At 54.0% G+C, this 27,823-nt stretch overlaps 8 protein-coding genes across 8 annotated transcripts; 4 read left to right on the forward strand and 4 right to left on the reverse strand.

Moving 5' to 3' along the window:
• Positions 1-3,352: 3,352 nt before the first annotated feature.
• On the forward strand, positions 3,353-4,712 carry N0V96_006900 (uncharacterized protein; the record flags this gene model as incomplete). The annotated part of the gene is made up of 3 exons (XM_065757860.1): positions 3,353-3,446; positions 3,509-3,588; positions 3,681-4,712. The coding sequence occupies 3 exons, from the start codon at positions 3,353-3,355 to the stop codon at positions 4,710-4,712; spliced, it is 1,206 nt and encodes a 401-aa protein (XP_065613383.1).
• Positions 4,713-5,794: 1,082 nt separating this feature from the next.
• Positions 5,795-6,178, reverse strand: N0V96_006901 (uncharacterized protein; the record flags this gene model as incomplete). Its single annotated transcript, XM_065757861.1, is given in 2 exon segments — positions 5,795-6,161; positions 6,174-6,178. The coding sequence occupies 2 exon segments, from the start codon at positions 6,176-6,178 to the stop codon at positions 5,795-5,797; spliced, it is 372 nt and encodes a 123-aa protein (XP_065613384.1).
• Positions 6,179-9,544: 3,366 nt separating this feature from the next.
• N0V96_006902 (uncharacterized protein) lies at positions 9,545-10,295 on the forward strand (the record flags this gene model as incomplete). Its single annotated transcript, XM_053192371.1, has 2 exons — positions 9,545-9,813; positions 9,911-10,295. The coding sequence occupies 2 exons, from the start codon at positions 9,545-9,547 to the stop codon at positions 10,293-10,295; spliced, it is 654 nt and encodes a 217-aa protein (XP_053050135.1).
• Positions 10,296-11,496: 1,201 nt separating this feature from the next.
• Positions 11,497-12,549, reverse strand: N0V96_006903 (uncharacterized protein; the record flags this gene model as incomplete). Its single annotated transcript, XM_065757862.1, has 4 exons — positions 11,497-11,559; positions 11,654-11,798; positions 11,969-12,169; positions 12,371-12,549. The coding sequence occupies 4 exons, from the start codon at positions 12,547-12,549 to the stop codon at positions 11,497-11,499; spliced, it is 588 nt and encodes a 195-aa protein (XP_065613385.1).
• A 770-nt stretch (positions 12,550-13,319) lies between these two features.
• On the reverse strand, positions 13,320-14,308 carry N0V96_006904 (uncharacterized protein; the record flags this gene model as incomplete). Its single annotated transcript, XM_053192373.2, has 2 exons — positions 13,320-13,831; positions 13,897-14,308. 2 exons carry the CDS (start codon positions 14,306-14,308, stop codon positions 13,320-13,322), a joined length of 924 nt encoding a protein of 307 aa, XP_053050137.2.
• A 1,556-nt stretch (positions 14,309-15,864) lies between these two features.
• On the forward strand, positions 15,865-18,610 carry N0V96_006905 (uncharacterized protein; the record flags this gene model as incomplete). Its single annotated transcript, XM_053192374.2, has 5 exons — positions 15,865-17,076; positions 17,141-17,357; positions 17,410-18,155; positions 18,208-18,381; positions 18,431-18,610. 5 exons carry the CDS (start codon positions 15,865-15,867, stop codon positions 18,608-18,610), a joined length of 2,529 nt encoding a protein of 842 aa, XP_053050138.2.
• Positions 18,611-18,766: 156 nt separating this feature from the next.
• On the forward strand, positions 18,767-21,270 carry N0V96_006906 (uncharacterized protein; the record flags this gene model as incomplete). Its single annotated transcript, XM_065757863.1, has 8 exons — positions 18,767-19,007; positions 19,073-19,196; positions 19,263-19,334; positions 19,429-19,444; positions 19,506-19,518; positions 19,644-19,809; positions 19,906-20,955; positions 21,030-21,270. The coding sequence occupies 8 exons, from the start codon at positions 18,767-18,769 to the stop codon at positions 21,268-21,270; spliced, it is 1,923 nt and encodes a 640-aa protein (XP_065613386.1).
• A 99-nt stretch (positions 21,271-21,369) lies between these two features.
• N0V96_006907 (uncharacterized protein) lies at positions 21,370-22,973 on the reverse strand (the record flags this gene model as incomplete). Its single annotated transcript, XM_053192376.1, has 2 exons — positions 21,370-22,706; positions 22,880-22,973. The coding sequence occupies 2 exons, from the start codon at positions 22,971-22,973 to the stop codon at positions 21,370-21,372; spliced, it is 1,431 nt and encodes a 476-aa protein (XP_053050140.1).
• Positions 22,974-27,823: the final 4,850 nt, after the last annotated feature.

Genomic DNA, 27,823 nt, shown 5'->3' on the forward strand with positions numbered 1-27,823 from the left:
TGGGACGGCGGACAATCATACAGGCATGAAGCCAAGGCAATTATGCTTGAATCAAAGTTTTCTTTTCCTTTCTGACTCAACTCGTGAATAAACATCTAGAATTGGTGCGTATTTCTGTATCCCTAGCACATGATCAAGAATCTCCTGAGCTGCTTCTTCCGGCGTCTTCCTCGAGACATTAACACCCAACTCAACAACCTCATCACCAGCCTTAAATCGATGAATCCTAGTCCCCGCCCGAAATGACACCAACAGCTCAGGATCAACAATCTTGCCATGCGCCCGCCTCTCGTCACTCACCAACCTCTCCAAGTTGACACCCTCATCACACGCCAACATAACCGAAACAAGCTTACAACCCCGCGCGCGCGCCGCCTCGAGGTACTCGGCACACATCGCGGACCCCACGTTGTCGCTCGACTGGAAATCGGTAAAAAAAAAATCTATACCGAATCGCGTGTTGAGGGAGACTCCGCCAGGGCAGTGAAGACGACGCCGCGAATGGCTTTGCGGAGGTCTTGGTAGCCTGGTTGGTCGCGCTTTAGGACGGCGTCGGCTGGGTTGACGAGGAGGTGGTTGTGGACTGAGCCATTGATGTGGATCATGGGTTGGGGTGCTTTTCACATTGTGATGTTGAGGTGTGAGTTGGGCGATGGTAGATCGATACTAAGGTGAGCATGCGTAAGTTACTTCCCAGTCGATAATAGCTATTTTAATGATATTTAGGTAAGTACTTATATTGTCAGTTGAGCTGAAGGCATCGACGAGTCGCTTACAGAGGTCGGAGTGAGTCACTTTGAGATCCATGTAGAAAGGAACCACCCCTTCCCGGATCGGTGCCCCTGACTGCATAAGTTTTCTCAATTTTCGGGTCGAATGTGACTGCACTCGGAACTGGGTTGCTTCATACTTTATCACCAGTAGCAGAGATTAGAGTCGGTGCTATTCGGACGTATATATTCCCAGTTCATCAGCAACTAAGTTCATGTGGTCTATCATGACCTTGTTGCAGATGAATTTGGCAAAATACCCCATGGAGTAAACGCGGGAAAATCAACACCCCAGAGCTCTTGTGTATCTCCAGCTACTTCATATAGTGTGCGTACAAAATCTCTTACAAGTGAGAGAATTCAAGCCTGGTTCACTATGGGTTGTGGGAAACTCACCTCTGGTTCTTGCTGTGCAAGAAGTATTACTTCGGGATTAATTATCTGTAGGTAGACTATGGGAAGGTGTATTCTCTGTCAAGGCAACAGAAAGTTTGCTGGCCTGCTTAGCCTAGCACTCTGCATGTTGCGTAAACAGCATCAATCTACAACCTCGGACGACAAGCCGAAGGGGGAATATAGAGAACGATTCGCGTTCCTCTCCCAACAGAAGGGGTGGCCACCTAGGTGGCCGTGGGGAGATGGTCGTGAAGTCTTGACAAGTCCGTGATGCTCCGGATTATTTCTGGGCACCGGCTTCCGAACCCCCCTTGGCCCTTTACTTTTTCTCTTTTATTTTTCTGCTTTTTCGATTTGAGATGCTCAGTGCTCGTCGCTAAGAACTTACAAGGGGAATGGATCCAGCCTCTTTATCTCAGAAATAATACTGTATTTCTGCGTAAGGTACAGAGTCCAGCTCCCATATCTTAAACGCTTGTGAGATGATCGTGATGGCTTCAAGCAGCAGGCCCACCATGGTCACGTGATTCTGACGAACTGCGCCGGGCAAGACAACCAGTCTCAACCTTTGGATAAGAGCTATATTCCATCACAGATGTCTCTTCACGGGTGGCCAACCCAGGTATTTTCAAAATTTCGACAGCGATGGGAACCTGGGCACCTTCCCTTTTGGTTCTGATCAAGTTGAGTCGTCGCCCATTAACACCGCCAGTGCTTGCCTCGCTTTAAATCGGCCTACGTTGAATTGAAAAATGGTCTACCAGCAACGCGCCCTCGAGAACCAATCCGTAACTCTTTCCACGTTAGTTACGAGACCCGGCATTCGGCACGGCGCCACTACAGGAAAAAAAGAAACCCCCCCAAACAAAACCCGCCGCTCAGTTCCTTCAATCATTTCCAGAAATCATGGTTGCCGACGGGCACCCCCAGGCCCCCGCCATGCTCCATTAGGCAAAGGCTAAAATTGGGTGCCGTCGCTGTTTCATGTGTCGAGCTGGAGGTAACGGTAACCCGAGCTAGCGGCTCTCAAGTAGATCATCCCGTCCGTGGGTTCTCACCACTCCTCCAAACAAGCGCCCAATCATTGACCCAACCGCCGACATCCTGCCTGGGTTATTGCTGGCCTTACAACACGTCTGGACAGCAGAACTCCAGAAGGGCTAGAGGTCTTCTGAGTATGATCCTGTCCTCTTTTGATCCACCATGGGCTGTCCCGGTATAACGCTGGCCTGTCAATCACAATTCAAAATACCCTTTCTTCATGCAAGTTTGTTCATTGTAAGCTTGCATTGAGAACCACACAAACCGCGCACACCCTGCTCTCCCGCATCCCTCCCCCTTTTCGGCGGCTCTGGTCCCGTTGGAACTTCCCCTTTTGACCAGTCAACTATCCCTCCTCCTCCTCAGCTCTTCAGCCCAGTGACAGCGTTTACATTCAGACTGCAAGTGTATACATCCGTGTGTGTGGTGCCTGACTAAAGGCCGCCGCCGCGCTTCCCAAAACATGGGGGATTCACCTAGTCAAAGCCCCCTGCCCACACTCAAGTTCCCAACCGCCCGCCCCAAGGGTCAGGGGGGACCGGCGGGATTCATGTGGGCAAGGAGACTTTTTGTACGAGCAGCTGTCAAAAAGTCTAAAAGAGAACGAACATGGGATGAAGGTGGGCTGAGTCGAACCAGAAGTTCAACGAGAGCCCCTCCCATTGGCCGGAGCCGCCGTCTATTCCTTGAACTTCACCCCTCAACGCTCTTAGTGCCACCTCACGAACCGCGCTCCGGGACCCGAATAGTGAACTGCCCTCCCCCCCCCTGGTTGCGACGTTCCTTTTACTCATTGAGAGGAGCGCCTCGGTTGCCCTGTATGTAGATCGGATACTTTTTCTTCCCTGTTTATTACCTATGCTATGCGCTGCTCCTCTCGCTTTTCAACTCTCTCTCGTTTCTCGTGAACTGTTTCGCTCCTGCTTGTTTTTCAGCATCCTTACAGAATTGTCATTCATTTGGGGTTCTGTTTCTGTCTCTCACCCTACGTCCTTCTTTGACTCAGCATTTCCTGTGCTTGTATACTCGAAACAGTCCTTTGTGAAAGGCGGCGGAAGAGAAGCCCGCTTAGAAACAACATTCTGTCTTCAGAACGTTGACATCCCACCGCGCGCAAAGTCTGTAGATCAGCTCCTGGTATCATTATGGTCTTCGTCAAGCCCGCTCTCATCGCCTCCGTGGCTATCACGGCGGTGTCCGCCTTCACATCGCCCAAGACACTCGATGTGAACAATGCAGGTTGGTCTTTAAAAACGTCCCTTCAGTGTACAGGCCATTAGTTTCGCTAACAGAGCCCCAAGACTCCGTCAAGGCTATTGCCGGTAGTCTAGCATTCGGTGCCATGTCCTACTACAACGGAAACGTCTCCAGCGATCCCAAGGTATGACAACCTAGACAGACATTCAGATCGCCACGAACGAGAGGGACAGTCTCGACATCGAGTACAAGAACTGACAAACACAACCTCTATAGATGGTTGGTGACCTCCCGGAACCATACTACTGGTGGCAAGCCGGCGCCCTCTGGGGCATAATGATGGACTACTTCCACTACACAGGCGACGCCACCTACAACGCAGTCCTAACCCAAGCCCTGACCGCAAAAGTCAACACGGGGCCCAACTACGACTTCATGCCCCCCGAGCACGAACTCGAAGAAGGAAACGATGACCTTGGCTTCTGGGGCTTCGCAGTCATGTCCGCCGCCGAGCGCAACTTCCCCGACCCCGACGCCTCGACGGGCGCACCGGCATGGCTCCAAATGGGCCGTAACATCTTCAATTCCCTCGCCGGGCGCTGGAACATGACGCACTGCGGCGGCGGGCTCCTCTGGCAAATCTACGAGAGCAACCCCAACGGGCTCAACTACAAAAACAGCGTCAGCAACGGCGGCTTCTTCCAGCTCGGCGCCCGCCTCGCCGCCGCGACAAACGACTCCCGCTACGCCGACTGGGCCTCGTACGTCTGGGACTGGTCCGCCGCCGTCGGCTTCCTCGATGCAGACCTGAAAGTCTACGACGGCGCCGACTCGCGCGACAACTGCACAAAGACGAACTACGTCTCCTTCACCTACTCCACGGGCATCTACCTCTACGGCGCGGCCGTCATGGCCAACCACACGGGCGACGTCCTCTGGGCGGACCGCGCGACAAAGATGCTCGCCACGGCGCGCAAGAGCTTCTTCTCCCCCGCCGAGAACAGCACAAACATCATGTACGAGCCCGCGTGCGAGACGGTCGGCACGTGCAACACGGACATGAAGACGTTCAAGGGCTACCTCTCGCGCTTTATGTGGCAGTCCGCCGTCGTCATGCCCGCGCTGCTGCCCGAGGTCAAGGAGATCTTGATCCCGAGCGCGCTCGCGGCGGCAAAAGTGTGCGAGGCCTCGGCGGGCAACGTGACGTGCGGGCAAAAGTGGTACGTCGACGGCGACGACGGCAGCTACGGCTTGGGCCAAACCATGAGCGCGCTCGAAATTATCCAGGGTCTCGTCGTTAGCCAGTAGGTGCTTTTGGGGGGGACAACCTCCGTTGCGAAAACCCCTCTTTGCGCCCTTCTGAGTCCTGCGCCCGGTCAACAAAGCAAGAGAGAAAACTACCGCTGACGGGCATCTCGTCAGCCTCACAAATTCAACCGACAACTCGACGACTAACTCGACGACTAACTCGACAACTGACCCGCCTCCCGCCACCGTCCCGAGCCAGAGTGGCGCAGAAAGTATCCTTCTCAAATGTACATACACAAGCGCTTTAGGCGCCGTGTTGCTGTTTTCGCATTTCCGTCTTGTGTAAAATGGAATCTAGGGAAACTGAGGCGTAATCGGCGTTTGATAAAGGCATCATTTGCTGAACATGTAAAAAGAAAACACACATACCCCTGAAAGCTTCTAATGTTCAAGAATTTAAATCTACTACATTGTACTTGTGGCCATGCTGCTTGGTGAAGAATCGATCGTCCAAGACGCAAGTATAAGTCCGTGTTCCATGCGCATGTTGTCATGCGTGGAGCGTAACGCAGGACTGCCGACCAGTTTGGCGGGTATCTTGTCAAACGTATGACTGCTCGAGGGATCCGTTCATTCTAATTCGATGAGATGAGAGACAGATTTGCTTCGACGGGTATGTTCTCGGTGGACAAACGTCACGAATTCTCGATGAAAGTGGTTGCACAGAGAATCATAGGACTAGGAGTGATCCCCTCCTATCCTTTCCATGTTTATATTTGCCGTTGAGCCCTTGATCGTAAACAATTCAACGCCGATACGGGGTATAACTCCTAAAGGGAGCGCATTGCGAGAAATGACAAAGCTCTGGTTAGAAAAGACAATGGGCTCAAACGATCCTCCACTTGCTTCCCCCTTTACGCTGACATGAGGGCAAAACTCCTATATGTATCACCCTCTCCAAATCGTTGTCCCAAGATCCAGGTTCCTAGTTTTGGTCTGCTTCGTATGCTGCCTTTCCATGATGATAATGCCGCTTTCTATTTCGTTTTCTTTCGGATTCCGGGTAGCAGATCGTTCGTGATCGCCATAGTGGGTATAGTGTGCCCTAGGTAGGTAGTCTGAGGCCGTAGAAACGTTGCCGGTTATGCCACCAACGCGACAACTGCCATGCTGCATAATGACGCAATGAGAGCCCAGCCTCGACCAAGACGAGGGGCAGCGCTCGGGTTGGTTTCGGCAGGTAATGAAGGCGACAGGCTATCCGTATATAAGAAGTCGTCAAAGTTCGAGTTGTCGGCAGTCGTGGTCGTCGCTGGGGTTGCCGTGGCCGCGGGCTCCTCGGCCATGGTGAGAATACCCCATTCCACCTCAGAGCCGGTCATGGTCGACGTCCATGACACCTCGGTCGGTCCCGTCAATTTGCCGTTAATGTATCCGCTCTTGAGACTCGAGTATCCTGAACATGTCGCAGCTGTCGTCCCGCTTAATGTGCAGCCCAGATCGGCGATGCTGTCCGCCCACGTCATGATTAGCTGTCCTACTCCTTCCCAAGCGACGTACGTGTTGCGGGAGGCAAGAACCTACAGAGTTGATGTCTTGGTGCCGTGGAACTGAAGCGTGCTCTCGCCCTCGGAGAAGACAAAGGGGAACTCGATGGCGAGGTCGCAATTAGGGCTTGTTTGTGGTGGGCAGAAGACGGTATACGTCGTTTCTTTGGCATTCTACAATGGCGCAATAGTTAGATTACAGCAATTGCAGTCGAGGGGGGCTCCGGCAGCATAGGGAGTCTCGTACACTTGAAATTACACTCCCCCGCAGCTGCGACCAGCTATTTGCATCATAGTGCGGCAGGTAGATCGGAACAGTGGTCGTATCATCGGCGGCGACGGTATTCGCGAAAAGGAACCCCAGTGACAGTAGAGCGGCGAAAGGCTGCGAGCATCTCATCGTGGCGACGCAGAATGTGGATTGGTCGAGTCTCGAGCCGGTCGAAGTGTGCAGCAGTGCTTGACGTCAACGAGCTAGTCACCGGAGGCGGTTCATGGGTCGGTCAGCTACCGAGACGGGCAAGGCGAGGTTATGCAATGCAGCGGACCAGGCTGACGGGACGGGTGTTGAAGCTGGGGAGACAGAAGGGGACTCCGTGACACGCCGTTGATTTCTCTATCAGAGTAGAAGAAAGGTCGGAGGAAAGGCCGTTGGATGTTCTTTGGGTCGGAGAATGGGTTTGTTCGTATGCGGCGGTGGTGAGTGACCCTGGTTATAGCATGGGACGGTCGTAGCGGGTGTTTCGCGGGTGCAGCGATGGCATGAGGTACGACGAATACAGCAAAGCCGGAGCTGTCAGCAAGCAGGGAAAGGTTGCGTCTGGGTCGGAGGGGTCCGTTTCCTTAAAAGAGCAAGCTGGGAACGGGGCCGAGAGAATGAGGAGGGGGTTCCGTGAATGAGATTTACTGTCGTGACAGCAGTATTGCGACGAAAGGGGAGCGGTTCAACTTTCAGGTGAGCAGAAAGACGTGTCGGGGAGAGATTGAGGACTTTGCAGCCTTTGCCAATGCGCCGTCCTTGCCGGCCAAGGCTGGGCGGGAGAGTAGATGAGCGATTGGCATTCTTTTGGCAAAATGGGACGGAAGCCAAGACTTTTGGACAAGATGGTACGGCGCCCTTTGGAGACTCGGCGAATGTGTGAGAGGGTCAAAGGTCCACGGCCCACGGGAAACGAAGGTGGCTTGCCCTTGTCTCGGCATACCTCAAGCTCATGGTGAGGCAGGTATCCAATGCTTCCTCGCAACAACGGCGATTCCCGTCACTGGGGTTCAGACTTCAACCGTCAACGGCCTTCCCAAAAGGCAACCCAGCAGCAGACCTGCTGCATTGCTGCATTGCAGGCAGTGGGTGTAATGCGAGTTGAGCACCTCCATCTTGGGGGCAATTCAATGCGTGCGATACTACCTGGGTAACCGTAGCGTGCGTAGGTATCTTCAGTGTGTGTGCGTGTACCACTCACTGTATCCGTAGCATCCACCGCGGTTCGCCTGATGGTCAAGGGCCGATGGCTGCTGGATCATCCAATGCTAGTGGTGGACATTGGCAGATGGGCGAAGGAAACAAAACGGGCGACGATGAGAGGATGGAAGGGAAGAAAGCCAAGAAATGCCAAGACCGCGAATTTCGAAAAATAATAATAAGAGCTGGGTGGGCACGGGCACCCGGACTGGAGACGGTCCTCTTGTCACTAGCCATCTGACTGGCCGGACGTTGCCAGCCAGGCAGGAACCGGCAGGGGTTGGCTGTCCCCCCGTGGCCCCCGTGCCCCCATCATGCCCGTTCGTCCCCGCTCCGCTGCGCTACTTGGGAAGTCGCAGCTCACAACAGTGAGTCCTACGGTCTTGCCTTTCCTGAGGAGGCTTAGGTAACTTGCATCCTATGAGGAAACCTCGACCAAAACACCAGCACCTTCCCATCCCGTCTTTAATGCTGTGCATCACTTCGGGACTTCATACCCACAACCCGGCCTGGCCAGAAATTCCCTCTCCACTCTTAGAAACCTCACAGTCTCACTCTCACCTCCCCGCTATCAAACAGTTCTCTCGCCGGATCCTTTCTGAATACCTTTCCATCGCAGATGATCAGGTTTGACCATGCTCTCGTCAACGTGGAACATACGATATCTGGACCCCAAGTGGAAGTGAAGTCCAAGTGGGAGCCGATTCCACCTCGATTTGCTTTTTGATAGGCTCCGACTGCGATTCTCGGGGCCCTCTTTCCGCTCGCTGCAATTCCCTCATCCATGTTAGGCAGGACCGAACGTGTGGTCATTATCCACCGCTGCAGATGCATCTGGCAATCTGCTTCCTGCCCACGGCCGATAGACGATTATCTCGGCTCCCGCCGGTACCACGCCTTCGTCTTTGTGAGCATCTCAACGTTGAAGTCAGTCGCACTGCTAAACCAAGTCTCGATCTGTACTGTGCAGGTCTCTGTGCACCGGCCACAAGATTGTTCTGAGCGACCGTTCCAGCGATTTCGTTCCATCTTTCATCCCATCACTTACGCCGACCTCAACCAGCAAGGGCTTTCGATGTTGCTATTTCATCCGAACCGTCCCTCTTCCGCCCGGGACATCCTGCAACCGAAGCGTCCTAGTAACCTCACCGCAACAGTTCGGCGATTCTAGGCCCGCGGAGTCGCAGACCGGAAGATGTCAAAAATAAACTCGGCTCAAACTTGCACATCTATCACGTCCATGTCATAGCGACCAATCGCTGAGATCTGTCTACAGTATGCCGATGCTAGACGAGTTTTAATTTACATATCAGTTAGCAGCAATTGGTGTCCTATTCAATGCAGAATACATGATGCACTTCACCAAAACGAGTTTCTCTAGAGGCAGCTGTGGACAAATCTAACATATTGCCGGCTACTTCATACTTCGTACAAACAACTGCGTGGTGCACAGAAGTCACGATCCGATCTGTCAGAAAATTATAATGTGCGAAGCTATTCAAATGTGCCAGTGAGCCTTAATCCTTGGGTTCGCCAAAAGTCGTTTTATGGTATCACTTCCATAACACAAAACGATTGATTTTCTTCATCAAAAAGACGGCCAACGTTGTTGCGCGGCATCCAATCGGAATATTGCTTGCCAAAGGCAGCCTGGACTAACGTTTTGGAACTTTGGTTTACGTCTTTTTTTCTCGCTACCAACACACGATGACACGAGCGCTTGACCAGAAATGGCCATGGACTCTCGAGCCCAGTTCCTCCAGTAAGCCTGCGGCACAGCTCTGCCGGGAAATTGACCACAATGGCCAGCCAAGAAAAACATTGCCTCGCCGTGACACTCAGGAAAGCATCTTTCTTTGCCCTGTTTGTCACGTACTGATCTCGCGATGAATCGCTGCACGACAGCCTTATTAGCCCTCGTCGGCATCGCCGCGGCGCAAACCACGTCCGTGATCAGCGTCCTGAACCCCTATTTCGGTGACAACCCCTACGACGCGTCCATCAAGGACGCCAATCCCACCGCGACGACGTACATCGTGAACTGCCAGGCCAACAGCACGAATTATCAATGTCGGGCCGACCCCTCCGCCTTGATGACCCTCGTGGGAGGGCCGTCGACCATGGAACTTCACATTGACCATGCTGCCAGCGGAGTGTAAGTCGTCCCACACTCTAATCTGCTCGTCATTCCGTCACCCAGGCCCATCTGATAGTGGGCGGTTGAACGTGGTGGCTGAATCTTCTCTATACAGATCAATCGAGTACGTTGGTACCATTTCAGGCGATGGCTTGGACTATCAGCAGATTGTGACAAAGAGCGGAAACACCGCCATGATGGCCGACATGAGACTTTCGCCTCTGACGGCGACAAGCCTCTACGTTCCACTCACCGTCACCGCTGGCCTGGAGAAGTTGCAGCAAGCTCAGACCGGCGCTACTGCGACTGCGATTGCAACGGCCACGGCGTCCTCCACGGGATCGGCGCAGAGCGGGTCTGGGTCCGAGTCCGGGTCCGCTGCAACAGCGACGAGTGCGCAGGCCTCTTCGACGTCAACTGCCAACGCCGCCGCACCCCGTGCCGGCCGGGACGGTCTTCTCGCTGGTGCACTGGCTGCAGTTGGGCTCATGATGTTCTGATCATGCTGGTGGTAGAACCAGGTCTTTGAGGATGTTGTTTCAGTTGAGGAATCAAGCAGTGGTGTATGATTCGGGAACAGCAACAGGCGGCCTCGCGAATGATTCGCGGCCTTTCTTGACGCATAATGACTGTTCCGACTGCAGTATCACGCTTGTTTCTCATTCATCACCGAGGATTACCTTTTTGTTGTTTGTTGTGGCGATGACTTCCCTTCACCTCGTTGACTTTGTGTGAGTCAAAGACGAGGGGTTTTACTTCTGCTGTCATGCCGACGACAACCAAAGCATTGTTTGTTGAAGCAGTCTCAGTACAGCTGGACAGTGAATCGCAATAGTTCTTGTACATGAGGAGCAACATACTATATAGGTACCATCCTATTGAACTATAATCCATTTCCCACTTCTTACTTCCCTCGCGTCCACAACTTAGCCAGACGAAAGATTGCAAACTGCCCGCGGTCTCGCCTGTCCCACAGTCTCGACCCAGGAATCGAATCATACTTACAAGCCCAAGGGACAACAATCCCTTTCTTTTCCGTGGCCCCCTCTCCCTCTCACCTCATCTCACGTCACAGAAACTCTCAGAAGCAATTTACGCAATGGAACCTGGCGCGCAGGCCGGTATCGCGTTAGCTTGCGTGGGCGGCGTATTCATCCTATGTTGTGCGGCGTTTATAATATTTCGCCACATCATGTCGCCGCGCGCACAAAAGCAGTATTTCAGGCGGCACGGGGGCGCTGCAGAAGAACCGATGCCTGGCGTGTAGGTGAAAAAAGAGATAAGATGAGGAAGTGGATGTGATGATAGGGGTTCTGAGGTAATTTCTTTCTGTTAAAGAAAGGTGTGGTATCAGGTGAGAAAGCCAGTACATGCTAGGATTGAGAGTGGTCAGATGAGCACAGATACGAATACATAGAATAATAGAATCGGGTCACTTCATCCAAGAAAACTTGAACTTAAGTCTCAATGATGATGCTTTGCATACTTGTAAACCACGAAACGACACTGGACTCTGTCAACTCCAAACCCTGCTATGCTGAAATAATGCTCATGGACACACCAACACCCGACACCCGTCTTTCATGATGCTGCCTTGCCAACCCCACCTCTGACATGCTGAAAACCAGTTCAAGAAGTACAAATACACACTAGTGCACGATTCTGCCTACATTGGAAGAAAACTAGAGGAGAATAACCTCATTACCGATGAGCTCGCTCCTCACGTCCGTCCTGCCAGCTGGTGCAGTTGACGCAGCGCTGCGCCTAAACGCTCGAGAGATTAGCCAAAACAGGTTCTCTTCTCATCTCGGGGGCGCCTGGGGCCTGAGGAAGGGGTAATAGAAAGAAAGAACCTCACCTTATTGCTGATCCGCTTGCGGCAGTACTTGCACTTAACGGTATGCTTAATAATCGGCTCTCGGGAGAAGAACTGGAAGACGTGGGCCAGTCCGTAGAGCGAGATGCCGACGCAGAGGAAGGAGACGAGTTGGTTGAGGAACGAGCTGTGTGGGGGCTTTGTTAGAGACGGTCGAGCATGTTTCCATGGGTGTGTGATTCCATCGGGGTCACAAAGATGAATGTTTCCAAACAAGACGAGCACGATACCACTTGAAGTCGTTCCGTGGTGATACTCAAGCAGAAAAGAGGTAAGTGAACTACGGAGAAAACTGACCCGTAAGCTAAGACGACGGCACCATCATCCTTGGCGCGCTCGAGGGTCGTATACTTGTTGTCGTGGGTGTAGTTCGGGCCGCCCTTTAAGACGGCGAACTTTTCTTCCATGTTGCGGTTGAGTGGGAAGATGACGGAGATGGGCGGCATGATGATGTTCTGCACAAAGTTGTTGACGAGGGTTGTGAAGGCGGCCGCGATGCTATCGAAACAGTGTGTCAGTAGAACATAATCTCCTCAATGCTGGTCAAAGTTCAACATGTAATTTGGTGGTCACATTATCCACAGTCATATTGCTGCAAAAGGTGCGATGCCAATATGAAAGTGACAAGCCCTCAAGTAGTCTCCCCATGCTTGGGGGATGGCATGCATGATGAGCATAATTAGGGGAAGGAAGGCTTACATCAAACCAAAGGCAATCTCGAGAATGTTGCCCTGCAGGGCAAAGTCGATGAAGCCATCCCAGAAACGCCGCACCTTTTGCTGGCCCCGTCCGAGGAGGGATTCCTCTTCGCCGTTGTCGTTGCGGCCTTGCATGTTCGCTGCGGAGGAGATGCGGTCTGAGAACGGGAGGGAGGGCATCTTGGCAGTTCTCTACTGACAGGGGAAGCACTTTGGGGGGAAGCTCGGATAGAAAGTGAGGAGAGAGCAGACAGGATAGAATGCTACAGGAACATGTAACAGCCGTTAAAGCGTTCAAGGCACCGGTGCAGCGGAGGTGAGAGCGGGAGACTTGATAAGTCCTTGAGGTGAGGTGTAGTTGACGTGTGGCGCGCCTAAGGAGACGGTCAAGGTTGGGTTCGTTTGACCAAGGTTGAGACATGGTGGTTGTTGCCTGTTTGGGGAGGAATGACGTACCCCACTTTCCGGGGTGCGTGACACCGGAGCCGGGTGGGTCTCCTCCGAAGGCAGATTCCGATGTTGGAGACTGTGAACGAAGTTGGACAGCTCACCATATTCACGGGCTTTCATATCGAAGCTGGAATCGACTCATGTTTAGTTGATCAGAAAAAGTAACAATCACAGTTGTGGAGTCTCGCTAATGATGGGTAGGGAGTATCAAAAGTGGTCTGGGTTTACTTGATTGAGAGCATCTTTATTGATGTCTAGCAAGGCTATGAAATGATGAACTCTGGATTTATATATCGCAACAATGGTATCTCTAACAAGGCTTAAAAAAGGACCGTGATGTCAGGAGTAGCCATGATATGCCAGCTATCGGGGCAAACACGACAAAGGTATCGTTTCAAATGCAACGCTTTCGTACTGCGGTTTCTCAGTCTGAGAGAAGTGAAGGCGCACCTATGGTTTGACGACTCTAAGTAGTCAACACAGCGGGTTCTGCTTCGATTCTAGAAGCTGCCCTTCTTATGGCGTTTCTCGGTATAACCGCGCGACGTTCTGCGCGACCGCCTCTCGGCGCAGAACTGCGTGACCCAGTAAACGGACGCCGCAAACATGACAGCAAAGGCCACCCAGGAGATGATCATAAACTTCTGCCCGACCTTGGCCGAGATACCGACGTCTTCGCCAATGTCGGTGATCTGCTTCGCGCCCTCTTTCGCGCCGATCGTCGTGACGAGACTGCCGGCGAAGAGCACGAGAGCCGCCAGAAAGGCGAAAGCAAAGTTGGTGAGCGTCATGCGCTTCTTGAAGCCGAGGAAGAAGGCAGCCAGCGAGCCGAGGATGGCGAGGCCCGAGAAGCCGATGCCCATGACGTAGAGGACAAAGATGGCGAGGAGGGCCTTGTTCACCTTGTCCATGGCATCCTCGATGGTGTCGGGCCAGTTGAGGTCGGACAGGCTGAGGCTCAGAGGGCCGATCTCGAGTTCCTGGTCCAGCATCTTGGTGAGGTTGACGTTTGCTAGAGTATCCATGTTAGCGTCTATGACAGATGGTTGGGCAAGGTACTAGTGGGGGTTTACTTACGACCAGGAGACGGCTGGGTGCAGTTCGTGACGTTCAGCCAGACGTTGGGCGCCGTGACGTTGGGAGAAAATTGGCCGTGGCACACGTCCATCAGGTGCAGGGAGTACCACTCGGAGATTCCCAACTCGTCGGCGAGGCGGTCGGCAACATCGTTGCCAATGTCGTTGAGGATGTCGGACACCTTGTCGCCTACACCATCAATAAACTTGTCGAGGAAGCTGCCGGTTGTCGCAGCGGGATCGGCCTCCGAGGTTGCGGAGGGAATGAGGTTGTGGCCAAGAGTCGAGGTGTTGAGGCGGACGACGTCGTAATCCTCCATAAAACCCTCCTTGTGCCCGGCGAAGAGGGCGAGGAAGGAGAGGACGAATGCCACGATGGATAGTACCAACGGTACTATCACGGTGAAATGCATGTTGTCGGTAATGTCTGATCTCGCTCGAGTTGGACAAATGAAATTGGTTGGATGGAGATGGGGTTGTAGATAGATTGTTTGGGCACACGGCGGAACTTCGTGGCCGCGGACTTGAGATTTGTCGAGAGATTTATGGTAGGTACTGCCTGTCACTTGGAAACGTAATGTTCAAAATCAAAAGACCCCGCGACTGAAAGGCTTTCAGGGCAGCAAAGGGGTCAAGGCCTTATTGAGGAAGACCAAGTAGCCTAGGATCAATGGGTGAATCACATCGAACCAGCCATCCAAGACCCTGGACCGGCAATGATGCAACCGAGAGGACCCTGACTGGACGTGGAAGAATGCTGTGATGGAGACGATGGACAGGAACAAGGCCAACGGCCCCATCGGCGTCACTCGCCTGGACTGGGGGCAAAGCCATGATTAGAATAGTCGCAGAGGCTACGGGATGGAAGGGAGGGCGGTAGTTGGAACCTGGGCGGCCTTAGAGCAACGTGGGTACCACAATCAAGTGCAAGAATCCACAGGCAGGGAGACATCATCTTGCTTGATGAGGCGTTGAACAACACAGCAAGTCTAGGTCGAGCCTGACGTGGCCAAGATTTTTAGTCATGGAAGAAGGGTGTGTGGTTGGTGACTTGTTGTTCGGATTGTGGATGTTCAGGTACTGTGTAACAGTAGGACGATATCCAAGTTTACGTCATCGGTCTTTCTACGGCTACTGAGCCACAGCATTTGTTTCCCAATTGGGGGCTACGCTTGGACCCACACTATTGGATGTGTACGTACCTTTTCATGAGGGTGACAGGGCCCCGTCGCCAGCCGGCCATCGGATGACACCCGGGAAACCTGTTTGGACGAGAACAACAAAAACAGGAGACGAACAGGGATGCTACATCAAGTTTTGGAGCCTCCATAGCCAGTCGAGACTCTTCAGGGCCTTGCTTCTGAGGTCGTTTACCGCCTGTGGGGGGCTCAAGGTGGGTTCTATTCTTTGTCTCCTGGTGCAGCTGCCGGCCGGTGCAGTCACCGTACCTGTGGGCTGTATGTAGCCTGTGGCCCCAGAGGACCATAAGTCCCCCATCTTGGCCAGCGCTAAACTCTGATTTGACCCTGGACAAAATGGAGACTGGAGGCATTCGTTCCAGGCTAGATCGTCACTCCACCGAGAGCAAAGAGCAACTGACTCTGATCATTCTTGGCACCGTTGTCCAACGTAGAAGACCATAGTCCGAGATAGCTGCAGTATGTGGTGTTGCGAATAGCTTCGTTTTATCAGTCCGATTCTTGAGTGCTGTTACTTCTTTCATCTAATCCCTTGAATCCTAAATGATACGAATACCACTAGTCCCCTTAGCTAATAATTCTGCTTATCTACCTTCCTCAAACAGACTTATCTCAGGGGAACACTCTCCGGCTGACTGTGCCGCAACCTGTAGCTTAATATCCCGTCCCTTAAAAGGAGCCATTCCCCTCTTGCCCTTTCATTTCTGTTCACTTGCTTCTCCAAAACAATCCTGTGACCATTTACACCATCATTGCATACCACACCCATCATGGCAAACTCAACCTCTGACGGCTGTTCCCTCACCGCCGATGATGCCTTCGGGCCAATCATCCAGCACTGTCGCGACGGCTTCGACTTTACTCTCACATTTGAACAATGCCTCTTCACCATCCTTCCCGCCTCGCTCCTCATCCTCATCGCGCCCTTACGCTTCCGCTACCTCGGCAAACTCCCCTACGCCGTCAACGGCACCACGCTCCGTCTAACAAAACAGGCCGCCATCGCACTCCTCGCCGTCCTGCAACTGGTTCTCATAGGTTTGTGGTCAACGCACCGCCGCGGCGACGTCGTCGTCGGGGGCGGGGAAGGGGCCAGCAGCAGCAGCCGCTTGCGCGCCGTCTCCATCGCCGCCTCATGCGCGTCCTTTGCGGCCAGCGTCATGTTTGCCGGACTTTCGTACATAGAACACGCGAAGAGCCTTAAGCCTTCGTCCATCCTGAATACATATATCCTCGTGTCCCTGGTGCTGGACGGAGCCATCCTCCGCACCATGTGGCTGTCGCACCTAAGCGTCGCCATCAGCGCCGTCTTCGCCGCGTCTTTCGCGTGCAAGGCGGCCATCGTGATCCTCGAAGCCCAGGAGAAGACGCGTTACCTCGTGTCGTCGTCGTCGTCGTACGGCCCCGAGGAGACCAGCGGCATCTACAGCCGCGGCCTCTTTTGGTGGCTTACGCCGCTGCTGCTGACGGGATTCCGTCGTCTCCTGAAGCCGCTGGACCTGTTCATCCTGGACGGGTCCATGTCGGCTGCTGCGCTGAATGAGAGGTTCTGGCTTCACTGGAACAAGTCCCCGTCGAGCCTCTCGACGGGCGACGAACAGCCTGGTGAAGCATCACGATCGTCGTCGAGGTACCGTCTCATCAGGACGTGCATCGTCACGCTGAAATGGCAGTTGCTGGCAGTTGTCCTCCCCAGGCTCTTCCTGCTCGGCTTCACCATTTGCCAGCCCCTGATCTTGAATCGGTTCCTCGACTTTTTGCAGAACCCATCCGAGACGGCCAACCATGGCTACGGCCTCGTTGGTGCCTACGGGCTCGTGTACCTGGGCATTTCCATCTCGTCGAGCTTCTACTGGCACGCCGCTTTCCGGTGCCTGACTATGCTCCGGGGCGTCTTGGTCGCTGCCATCTACACCAAGACGACGGAGCTGCGTGTCGCCCCGACAGACGACTCTGCGGCTGTGACTCTCATGTCTACCGATGTAAGTCGTGGCTGTCTTTTTTCGCCTTCCGTCTTTGACATCAATACTAAGTCTCGTCCCTCAGGTTGAAGCAATTATCCGTGCTTGGCGCGAAATTCACGAGTTCTGGGCCAACACGATTCAAATCGCACTCGCCACATGGATTCTCAGCACTCACCTCGGCTACGCGGCCTCTGGTCCGATAATCGTGTCGGTCTTCGCTCTAGGTGCCACTGTATTTCTCGCCCCTTCTGCTCAAAAGTACCAGATCATCTGGGTTGAAAAGGTCCAGAAGCGCATCGGTCTGTAGTATCCTCTCCCCTGACAAACATGCTAAGCTGACCCCCTACAAAGGCATCACCTCGGCCATGATAGGCCACATTAAGAGCATCAAAATGTCGGGCCTGACCCAGAAACTCTCCCAGACTCTGGCCGACCTCCGGCTCGCCGAGATGCGAGCGGCGACTCCCTTCCGCGTGATCGGCGCAGTCACGTCCGCCGTCGCCCAGGTACCCCTGATGGTCGCCCCCGTCGTGGCCTTTGCCATGTACACAGCGATTTCATCTAAGGAAGGGCAAGTCCTCGACGCCACGAAGCTCTTCGCCGCGTTGTCGTTGATCATCCTGCTGGCCCAGCCGCTGTTTTGGATGTTTGAGGTCGTTCTCGACATGAGTGCGGCTCTGGGGTGCTTCAACCGGATCGAAAAGTACTTGTCTGAACCGCCGCGGGCAGAATATCGAGATTTTCCGTCGAGCTCACCCGCTAGCTCGTCTGAAAGAATGGGCTTTTACTCTCAGGATGTGCAACTTCAGAATCTGGAGAGCAGCAACGGGCAGCGTCCAACAGACAGAAAGTTAGGTGACCCTATCGCTATTCGCGTGAAAGAAGCAACGTTGGCGTGGAAGCCCGAAACAATTCCAGCTGTTGATTTCGTTGACTTGAGCATATCGAAGGGACAACTCGTCATGCTAGTGGGGCCTGTTGCATCCGGGAAGAGTACACTTCTGAAAGGCCTCCTTGGTGAGCTGCCACACGTCACCGGAACGGTTGCCCTATCCAGCGATCGCATCTCTTGGTGTGAGCAGAACCCCTGGCTCATCGTGAGTGGACTCCCGGCCTAGGTTATACGAGCATTACTGACCGGGTGTCCAGAACGATAACATCCGAAGAAACATCATCTGCTTCTCTGACTTTGACCATGAACTCTATCAACAAGTCCTCAGTGCGTGCGATCTTGAGAAGGACCTCGCTCAGCTCCCAGATGGCGATAAAACATTGATCGGAAGCAAGGGAATTGCTCTAAGTGGCGGGCAAAAGCAACGCGTCGTAAGTAGTCTCTAAAGTGGATTCCCTTCCTTTAGCTAACAACATATAGGCACTTGCCAGGGCCATCTATTCACGCCCTCAAATTGCTCTCTTTGACGACATTTTCAGCGGGCTTGATAACCATACGGCTAGGGTAGTGTTCCAGCGCGTCTTTGGTACCAAGTATGGAATTCTCCGAATCTGGGGAACCACTATTGTGCTTGCGACTCAGTCAGGTATCAACTTCTAAACACTCACTACCCTTAAGGAAACACATCGCTGACAAGCAGGTACAGTGAGCTTTCTTTCTCAGTCAGATATGATCATCGTACTCGAAGGCGGCAAAGTAGCAGAGAAAGGAAGCTTTGAGGATTGTCGAAAGGCTAGGGGCTATGTCTCAAGTCTCATGTCCACCAACACCGAAGACCAAGACGAGAGCACCTCCGAGTCAGAAAAGCTTGCAGATAGGACCGCAAGTGACGCCCCGGTGGAGAAGAGCACCAAGGTATTGAAAGACCAGGAAGACAAGAGACGACAGCTTGGCGACTGGAGCGTCTACGGCTACTACTTTGGTAGCGTCGGCGCTTTTCTCGTGGCCATCTTGATGGTCTTGGAGGTGACGTGGGCGTTCTTTTCCACTTTTCCGAGTAAGTCTCACCCAACACTCTGATCGGGGACTCTTGAAAGAAGCATAGTTAACCCATGAGACCAGCCGTATGGTTGAAGTTCTGGACGGACTCACAAGCGGATAGTCCAGGGAGCCATGATGCCTACTACCTCGGGGTGTATGCCGCCTTCCAGGTCAGCGGCGTCTTGTGCTTTGCCGTACTCATCTGGTAAGTTCTGAAGCTCTCTCCCCTTGAGTTGAGGAATATTACAGGCTGACAAGCTCGACCTTCCAGGTTCGTTCTTGTTCCTGTTGCTTCAAAGCCGGGTATCAGTCTACACCAGCGTCTCCTCAAAGCCGTCATGCAGTGAGCACCGTCCGTTACCCCCTCATACGACAGACCGTGAATCTTAATGTCTTGTCCAGCGCGCCCCTATCTCTGTTCACGAAAACAGATACAGGATCCCTCACCACCAGGTAGGCTTGGATTTACGCCGCCTTCATCCCCCCGCGGAATTATCAGACTAACACGCCATAGATTTTCGCAAGATGTAGGTCTGATAGACAGAAGCCTCCCCCTAGCTCTAGTAATCTCTCTCGCAAGTAAGCCATAAACCCCCCTCCACTCCAGTCTCAAAACCATGGCGGCAACATCTAACCCAAGCATCCCCGGCAGGCTTCTTCACCTGCATCGGCAAAGCATTCCTCATAGCTTCCGCCTCATGGTACATTGCCATCAGCTTCCCCGTCTTGATCCTCATCTTCTACTACATCCAACGCGCCTACCTCCGCACCTCCCGCCAACTCCGCCTCCTAGATCTCGAAGAGAAAGCTCCCGTCTAGTAAGTCCCCTTTCCTCTCTGCCCTCACCAAAAAAAAACCCTTGACTATCAAATTTCAAACCATGCGTCAAAACTAATCAATACATCTCCAAAAAGCACCCACTTCCTCGAAACCCTCTCAGGCCTGCCCACAATCCGCGCCCAAGCCCTCACACACCCCTCCATAACCCACGCCCACGCCCTCATAGACCGCTCCCAACGGCCCTTTTACATCCTACTCCTCACCCAGCAGTGGCTCACCCTCGTCCTCGACCTCACAACCACGGCGCTCGCCCTCCTAGTCGTCGGCCTCGCCGTCCATCTCCGCGACACCGTCTCCGTCGCCCTCACGGGCGTCTCCCTCGTCCAGCTCATCTCTTTTACAGAGACGCTCAAGCTGCTAATCCAGTTCTGGACCTCGCTCGAGACCTCCATCGGCGCGGTAGCCCGCATCAAGAACTTTGCCGAGGAGACGCCGGACGAGGTCGAGGCGGATGCTCTCACGAGGGGGCTGATGATGTCTCCGTCCGCCACTGGGGGGCAGCAAGACCCAGCTGCTGCCATCGTCCACGGCTGGCCCTCCCGCGGCGCCATTGAGATAAACGACGTCGTGGCTTCATACGAACAGCAGACGCACCCAGACACCGATACCGACACCATCACCACGAGAGCCCTAGACGGCATATCCCTCTCCATCCCCCCCGGCTCCAAAGTCGGCATCGTAGGCCGCACAGGAAGCGGCAAGTCCTCCCTCCTCCTCGCCCTCCTGCGCCTCCTCCCCCTCTCCTCCGGCACCATCTCCATCGACGGGGTCCCCCTCGACGCCTTACCTCTCCTACCCCTACGATCGGTCCTCGTCGCCATCACCCAGGACCACTTCGTCTTGCCGGGTACGGTCCGTCAGAACCTTGATCCGCTGGGCCAGGTATCCGACGCAGATGCTGGCGTTGATGCGGATGCCGAAGCTGGTGCCGACGCCGAGAATATCCTCGTATCCGTCTTGACCCGCGTCGGTCTATGGGACACCATCCGCGACAACGGCGGACTAGAAGCCCAATTCGCCGAGGAGGCGCTGAGCCACGGACAGAGACAGCTCTTCTTCCTCGCAAGGGCGATTCTCAGAAAAGATGTCGGACGGGTCCTCCTCCTCGACGAAGCGACGAGCAGGTGAGACTCTCCTTTCCCCCCAATTCTTTTTCTACTTCTGGGAAGCCCAAAACTGACAGAATCCATCTACACAGCGTCGACGCGCACACGGAGCGCATGGTCAAGGACCTCATCCGCGACGAATTCAAACACCACACAATCATTGCCATCGCCCACAGGCTAGACACGGTCGTCGACTTTGATCGCGTCGTGGTTCTCGACAAAGGCCGCGTCGTCGAGGTCGGCAACCCTCGGGACCTGTTGAACCAGGGACGGGGCAAGTTCAGAGAGCTGTGGGATGCGAGTCGGCGGCAGGCTGGCGGACAAGATGAATGATGTCTCTTGGACACGGGATTGATTCCACTCTGGATCGAAGAAGGACTGAATACACAGAAACTTTGTTGGAAATGTTTTATAAATGAATTTGATATTTCTTCAAAATATGAACGGCATCAACGGCATTTGCGAATCCTCTATCGGATCACTGTCCACGTTGATAAACCTCCCTTTTCCAGCTCTTTGCGCTACAATGTACTTTTCAATCGCCTTTGCCATTTGCGCCGCCTCACGGAACCTCTCGTGGTCCGCAATCGGCGTGTCTACGCTGATTTCATACCCATACCTCAACTTCAACTTTGTGACCTTGCCCCATGGCCCGGTCCAGTCGACATGGTCTCCGTCAACGTTGGCCATGAGCGCCTTGAACCACGCGCCGCAGCCTGTGAGATCGAGGTACTCCAGCCCGTAGAGGTACTTGCTCAGCTTTCTCAGCAGAATGACGGCCTCAGACCAGTCATCGTCAAGAGTATGCGCGTACGCCCCCGTGCCTGAATAACTCTCGGCGCGGCCGTCAGACGATACAATCTTGGAGAACTTTGCGTTGGGCGTCAGCGACGGCTCGGGCCAGTACGCTAGGCTCAGATGCGTGAGCGTGGGCAGCTTCGCTGCGAGGGAAAGGAGCTGCTTCCATGATACGCCGGGCGCCCCGCCGCCTTGCTGGGCGCTAGGGGCGACGGTGAGGCAGAGATGCGTGATATTGGGGAGGAGCCTCGGCGGGAGCGAGGGCGCCTCTGCTGTGTCCCAGGAATCCTGCACGGCCTCGGCAGCGCTCGTCAGCTGCTGCGGAAATAGCACGTCGGCCAACTCCCTGACGGACATGGAGTGGCCCACCGAGCCAGTCAGGTCGAGGGAGTAGACGTCGTTGTTCAGGGACACAAGGCCATCGACGTCAAGTGGCTGCTGGCCGTCGTGCGTCGCAGGAGGAATCAGAATGTTGTGCAGGTCTGCAGCGGATGCGCCGCCCTCGTACCATACGCCAACATACTTTGCCAACGAGGCCCTGACGCGGCTGGGCAGCGTGTGCAAGTAGTACTGATCGTAATCCTTATGGAGCTCCCAGTTCAGGGCCATCCTTCGAAGGACGAGATCCATCAAGCTGCCCTTGTCCGGCTCGTATGTGCCAGGCAGGCCCTCCATGGCCTGGGCGCCGCGGTGGGCGGCGGTCGCGTGTGCGCGCTGGACATGGCTGGATCGTGATAACCAGCTGCGTGGAGGTGGCGGGCCTGGTGGTACTCGTCTGCCTGTGGCGTCGAATCTTGGGACACGCCTAGGTGCCGGTGGAGGCGTCTCTGGGATCTGGAGGATCTGTCGGAGAGCGGGCGGGACGGTGGGCGTGGTCGCTGCCGATGCTGCTGCTGATGCTGTCGGGGTAGCACGGGAGGATGATCGACGAAGATCAGCCAAAAGTTCGTTGACGCCCCTACGTTGGGTCTCTGTGTTGCATCATTGTCAGTGGCCGAAGCGACGTCACGTAAAGGAGCTTGGTGAGAGAGGAAAGGCAAGGATGGGATAGAGAGAAGGAAGAGGAGAGGAGGGGCCACGGCCCGGGGGTGTGTGATGGGCGATGGGCGATGGGCGATGGGCGTGGGGTTGGAGTTGGACTTACGGGTAGAAGAAGAGGCTGAAGCTGAGGCACCCAATGAAGACGGGGCAGTTGACTGCGGCTTCGAGTATAACGCTTGATGTCTTTTCTTAGTCATGCCCGGGTGAGAGATGGATGTAAGGTAAGGAAGGGGGGAAGCTGTGAGAGGAGGCTTCCGGATGGGAGGTGTAGGCGGGGGGTGGAGAAGCCAGGTAAGGTTGGTTCTCGTCGTTGTCGTCGATCGTTGTTGTTGCAGAGCAGAGCAAACAAGCTTCTATCCGGCGCGGCTTTGTCTGCTATGTACTCCCTGTACTCTGGAATGTTGTTTCCGCCTTTTGCATCCGCCTTGGGGTAAGCGTCAGCAACAACGAGATGAGTCGCTAGTTGCTCGGGTCTTGTTTTCTGCTGTGAGTCACAAGGCAATTTGGTCAGTCAGTCAGTCAGTCAATCAGTCAGCATACACAGTAAGCTGCAGGGCGAGATGAGAACAGCAGAGTCATTGCCTCGCTTTCCCCAGGGCAGTTGTTGCTCACCAAAGGATTGATTGATGCCCTAATTAGGTAGTAGCTTTTTAGGATCGAATAAGGGCCGTAGTGTGGCTTGGAAGGGGGGGAAACGTTACAAACGTCATGCTGCAAATGGGAGAAGCAGCACCCCTCATGCGCCTCGTCTTTGTTGTTTGTCAGCTTCCGCCAGTTGCCAATTGGATCCGCCCACAAGCGCTAATACCTCTACGGAGTACCTTACGCTGCTTCCCTTCCACTACAGGCGTCCAGACTGAGTGCCCGAAGTAAGGCCCGGGTTTACACGGACTTCCAGACTCCCAGTGCCCTTGCTCAGTGCTGAATCACTGAATGAGTCGGGCGGCAGGGCAGAACAGGGCAGGGCAGGGCCTTTCCACCTTGGGGCAAACGCATGGTCTGAGCGTTCGGATGTGCGAAGAAGGTGCCCCGGCCCGGACACGGGCAGGACCCGCTCTGCCGGTCGACGGCTCGGCAGGTCCTGAGCATTTGACAATCGACGACCTTGTGGCTTGACCCACTTCGAACACCTCATACCTAAGGTAAGGTGCTACCTTACAGGAATGAAATTGACTCGGGCCCCCTTCAAAACAACAACCTCTACGGCCCGACTGACGGGCTTCTGGGGCCCCTCGTCTCCGAATCAACTTCAATTGTCTCTGTCCATCACTTTTACGATAATGTGAGAAAATGGTGCTCGCCTTGCAGACTCGACTGCCGCTAGACCTAACAGCATCTTAGAGTTTAAGACTACATCCGCCAGCTTTGTGCCACCCCTCTTTCGTGTAATGTTTCAGCAGGGAATTCCAAGAGAAGAGATTATTACCTACCTTACCGCCTTACCTTAGCATCTGTCCATGGACCAGGTACTCCAATGCGGGGCGTGACTGATGAGCAATGCATGTCATGGACGCCACCAGCACCGACGGATGGATGGCGATACCTAGATCCATCGAACCTCGAACCACCCTCTTCTCTGGAACTGGCTTACTATGGCGGTTTCGATGCAAGAAGCCGCTATATCACAACTCATTATACTCGCCAAATCCGTCCTCGTGGCCAGATAGTGTTTGTGTGACCTTCTCAGGCCTACCCAGGCTCAGAATAGGCTGTCTGTCTTGTGTTTTCAGCTGTTGTTGTCAATGACTGTCTCGAATCAGTGATGGATCCATATTGAGAAGATGGTGGTAGCCGGGCAAAGTGGACTTTTTGCTACGCGCCTTGAAGACCGGGTAGCCGCACAGCTGGCTCTATCAATTGACTTTCCTCACGTCATCCTATTGGGCTACTATCATCACGAGTCAGTAGCCCGTTGAAGATATCGCATCATTTTGACCTCATCGAGGGCTAGGCCTTCCCTAGACCCAGATGTTGGCGTACGAGCCAGAGCTGTTATGATTATCTCAGGCAGGTAAGCCACGTCAAAAGCGTAGCAGCGTTTGCCTCGACATCCAAAGGGCCCAGTAGCCGATGGATCCATGGGTCTATCATAGAGGGCCCGTCCAACGTTGCATCCACAAAAGCCCATGGCAGGCTCCTGACAGGCGGGCCTGAAACTGGCCTGCTGAACAACGTGCGTCTTGGATGCACACGGTGTTCGTTGTTGACTTTTGCTAATGGCGCGACATCTTCAGTTTTGGTACTCTTGTACGCTCAAGACGACAGACGGGTCAGGAGGATACTGTCAGCCCCCCACAGATGGAGATTTGCGGATAGTCTAGGACGGTCTTCAGGGATACCCGAGGGCGACCGGGGCGGGCAACCTGGGTGATCGACCGCTCCTGATCCTTTACCAATCATCCCATTGTGTTGTGGAGGAGGCCTTCAGCGGGGAAGTAAGATGCCTTACACAACATGGTCAGGGGCCTAGTCATGGAGACGAAACATGAGGTGGCGTTTGGTGGCAAAAAGGCTTGCTGACGGAGTCTTGTGCGTTTGACAATTCGAGATTGACAGTCCCAATCTGGAAGGAGAAAGCGAACAAATTCGGAAATCTGTGTTCCAACATTGGCCAGATTCGATATCAAAGGCAACGTGATGAGAACCCTGTCCTTAGGGAGGCCATCGAGGGGCAGTCTTTCGGTAGATGGGCAGTCACAGCCCGTGAATGTCGTGACGATCCCAAGGCAATGGCTCCCAGGAGAATGCTCATGTGCCCCGTGTAGCCTCGAAACAGCCATGGCCGTAGCATCCACTACCCGATCCGCGACATGTGAGCCATAGCCATCGGCCCCCAAAGACTTGCCTATACCGCACACGACTCCACCAAATCTGGTGTCTTGAGCGATACGCTGTCGCTCTTCGGAACAAGCCTGGTAATCGAGACCGAAAGACAGTGATCGGATCCTGATTGTGTTATTCTGGATGTTTTCCCTGAGACAGCCAATTTCTTTTCTCCTTTTGACTGCTAGATTTTCATGACGTGGAGGTCCTTTCGGCTAAAACCCTCTTGTGTCACCTGGAATGAATGTTGCTGACCCGAGGGGTACAGTCCTGCAAAGACAGGGGGCATGGCATGCCCGGTAGTCACGATGCCTGACCTTCAGGCCACAGAGCATTTCCTGTCGTTGGAATGGCGCAAAGAAACCTAGGCCGGTAGTCTCACGGCGCCTCGGTCAACACGCTCTTTCAACTGGGAGCTTACGCTTGCCGGGTTGACCTTGCGCAAAAGACGAGTTCGGCGAAGACAGCGAGAGTATCGGGAAGTGAGCATCGACAGCTTGAAGCTGACGAAATCGCTCCTCGTAGAACAAGAGCTGGAAGTTTCTTTCTTGACCGCCTTTTTGACAATTTCGCGAGGCAGCCAGCATACCGGGTCCTTCTGTCGCAAGCCGTAGAGAGACGGGGGTGGCTCATTATAAGCCTAGTCAAGAACCTAGATGCCGGCATCAAATGAGACGAGAAGTGGTAGGCCGCTGTCACATAGTGACTCCTTTCGGGTTTTGTTCCACCTTATCTTCTCCCGCCTCTGCACAGAGGTCTCGTACATATCCAGGCAAGGAAGCCTGATGACGGAAGCCTCATTGGAAATGCACACCCTGTCGAGTCTGCGGCGCGTACGCCACATACAGCGGGAGATTTCTGGAGGACCGGGGGCAGAGACACAACGTATTGATAGTTCTCTCTGCATACTTGCTTCTTTGTTACCGAGTGTCCGATGAAAAGGACCCGATCCCTCACAGTCGCTGTAGCGGCTGTTACATTGTTGAAGTGGTCGGTGTATGCTTGATTGCTTTGCAAGGGTTGATAACCGGGCATGCAAGAGAGACGATCCGTTTGGCTCTCCTGTCGTCCTGCCAGGCCGCCCTGCGAGACATTCCTGGGATGTGAGGCCGGGAAGAAGTAGGGTTGATACCAGCAGCCGCACGCCTGACCCGAATAGTCAGCGATAGATTGTGATCCGGAGACATGGCTCATCTCAAGATAACTGGGCAATAATGACACCGAAAGAGAAAACATGTGGTAAGCCGTCGTATGGTACCAGAAAGGCCCTAGGGGTACAAAGTAGTACATGGAGCGGGTTCGGGACACGGTCCGGTCAAGACTCATGCTGCATGGCCATGGTCATGACCCGGACTCCCAATCCACATTCTGTATGGGGAGCTGCTGTAGTCGAAAGTATGAAAAACATGGTCCTTAGTCTGAGGTATCTGCTGTCTGGTGAGTCACATAGCTGTGATATCTGTTTTGATTTTATTTGTTTTGGAGTAGATGGCCGGCTTGGTCTATGAAAGTGTTGGGAGATGGAGTAAGACCAAACTTGTCTGGTATCTGGTAAAGACATGGTACCAAACCTGTTCTATGTTCTGAACGGCATAGTTGCCATGATTTGCGTTTTGCGGCCTCCAAGGATGGGTGTTTGTCCAGCAAAACATTGTTTCCGGACAAGTATCAACGCAGAACGAGGCTTGAGAGATGAAGTGAGTGGTGTAGCCAGGCAAGAGCCAGAAAAAGGCCAGAAACATGAGACGAAAGGAGAGAAGATGACGGATGGCGGCGCGATGCAGTATGGCTGAGGAGTAAATGTGCCTTTCAAGAGTCGGTGAAAGAGCCTCGGAGCGGCAATGCCAGCGAGAGATGCAGCGAGCCAGCGGAGAGCCAAGGCATCAGATGAGGACCAGAAACAGATCCAGCGGTAGGGACGGCAAGAAGATATCTCGTTGAGCTTTTCTGTAAGTTGAGGTGAAGAAGACGACATCTCAGAGCTTGTGTGAACTTGGAAGTAAAGGAACAGCGTGAAAATGGATATACCAAGGGGGGGGGGGGTGTGGTGTGAGTACCTGCCTTTACCTCAAAGGGCCGAAGGTACAGGAAGACACAGTGTGCGAGCAATGGGAAGCAGCTTGTTCCGGCAGGCAGTCTGCGTCAGGTCTACCGAGCTTAGTCAATGTTGGTCGGCGACTCGGCGTAACGGGAATCAAAGAGTCAATTACGGACAGAGGTCGTA

Source organism: Colletotrichum fioriniae, assembly GCF_027942845.1.
Source record: "Colletotrichum fioriniae strain IMI 355084 chromosome Unknown scaffold_8, whole genome shotgun sequence".
NCBI lineage: Eukaryota > Fungi > Ascomycota > Sordariomycetes > Glomerellales > Glomerellaceae > Colletotrichum > Colletotrichum fioriniae.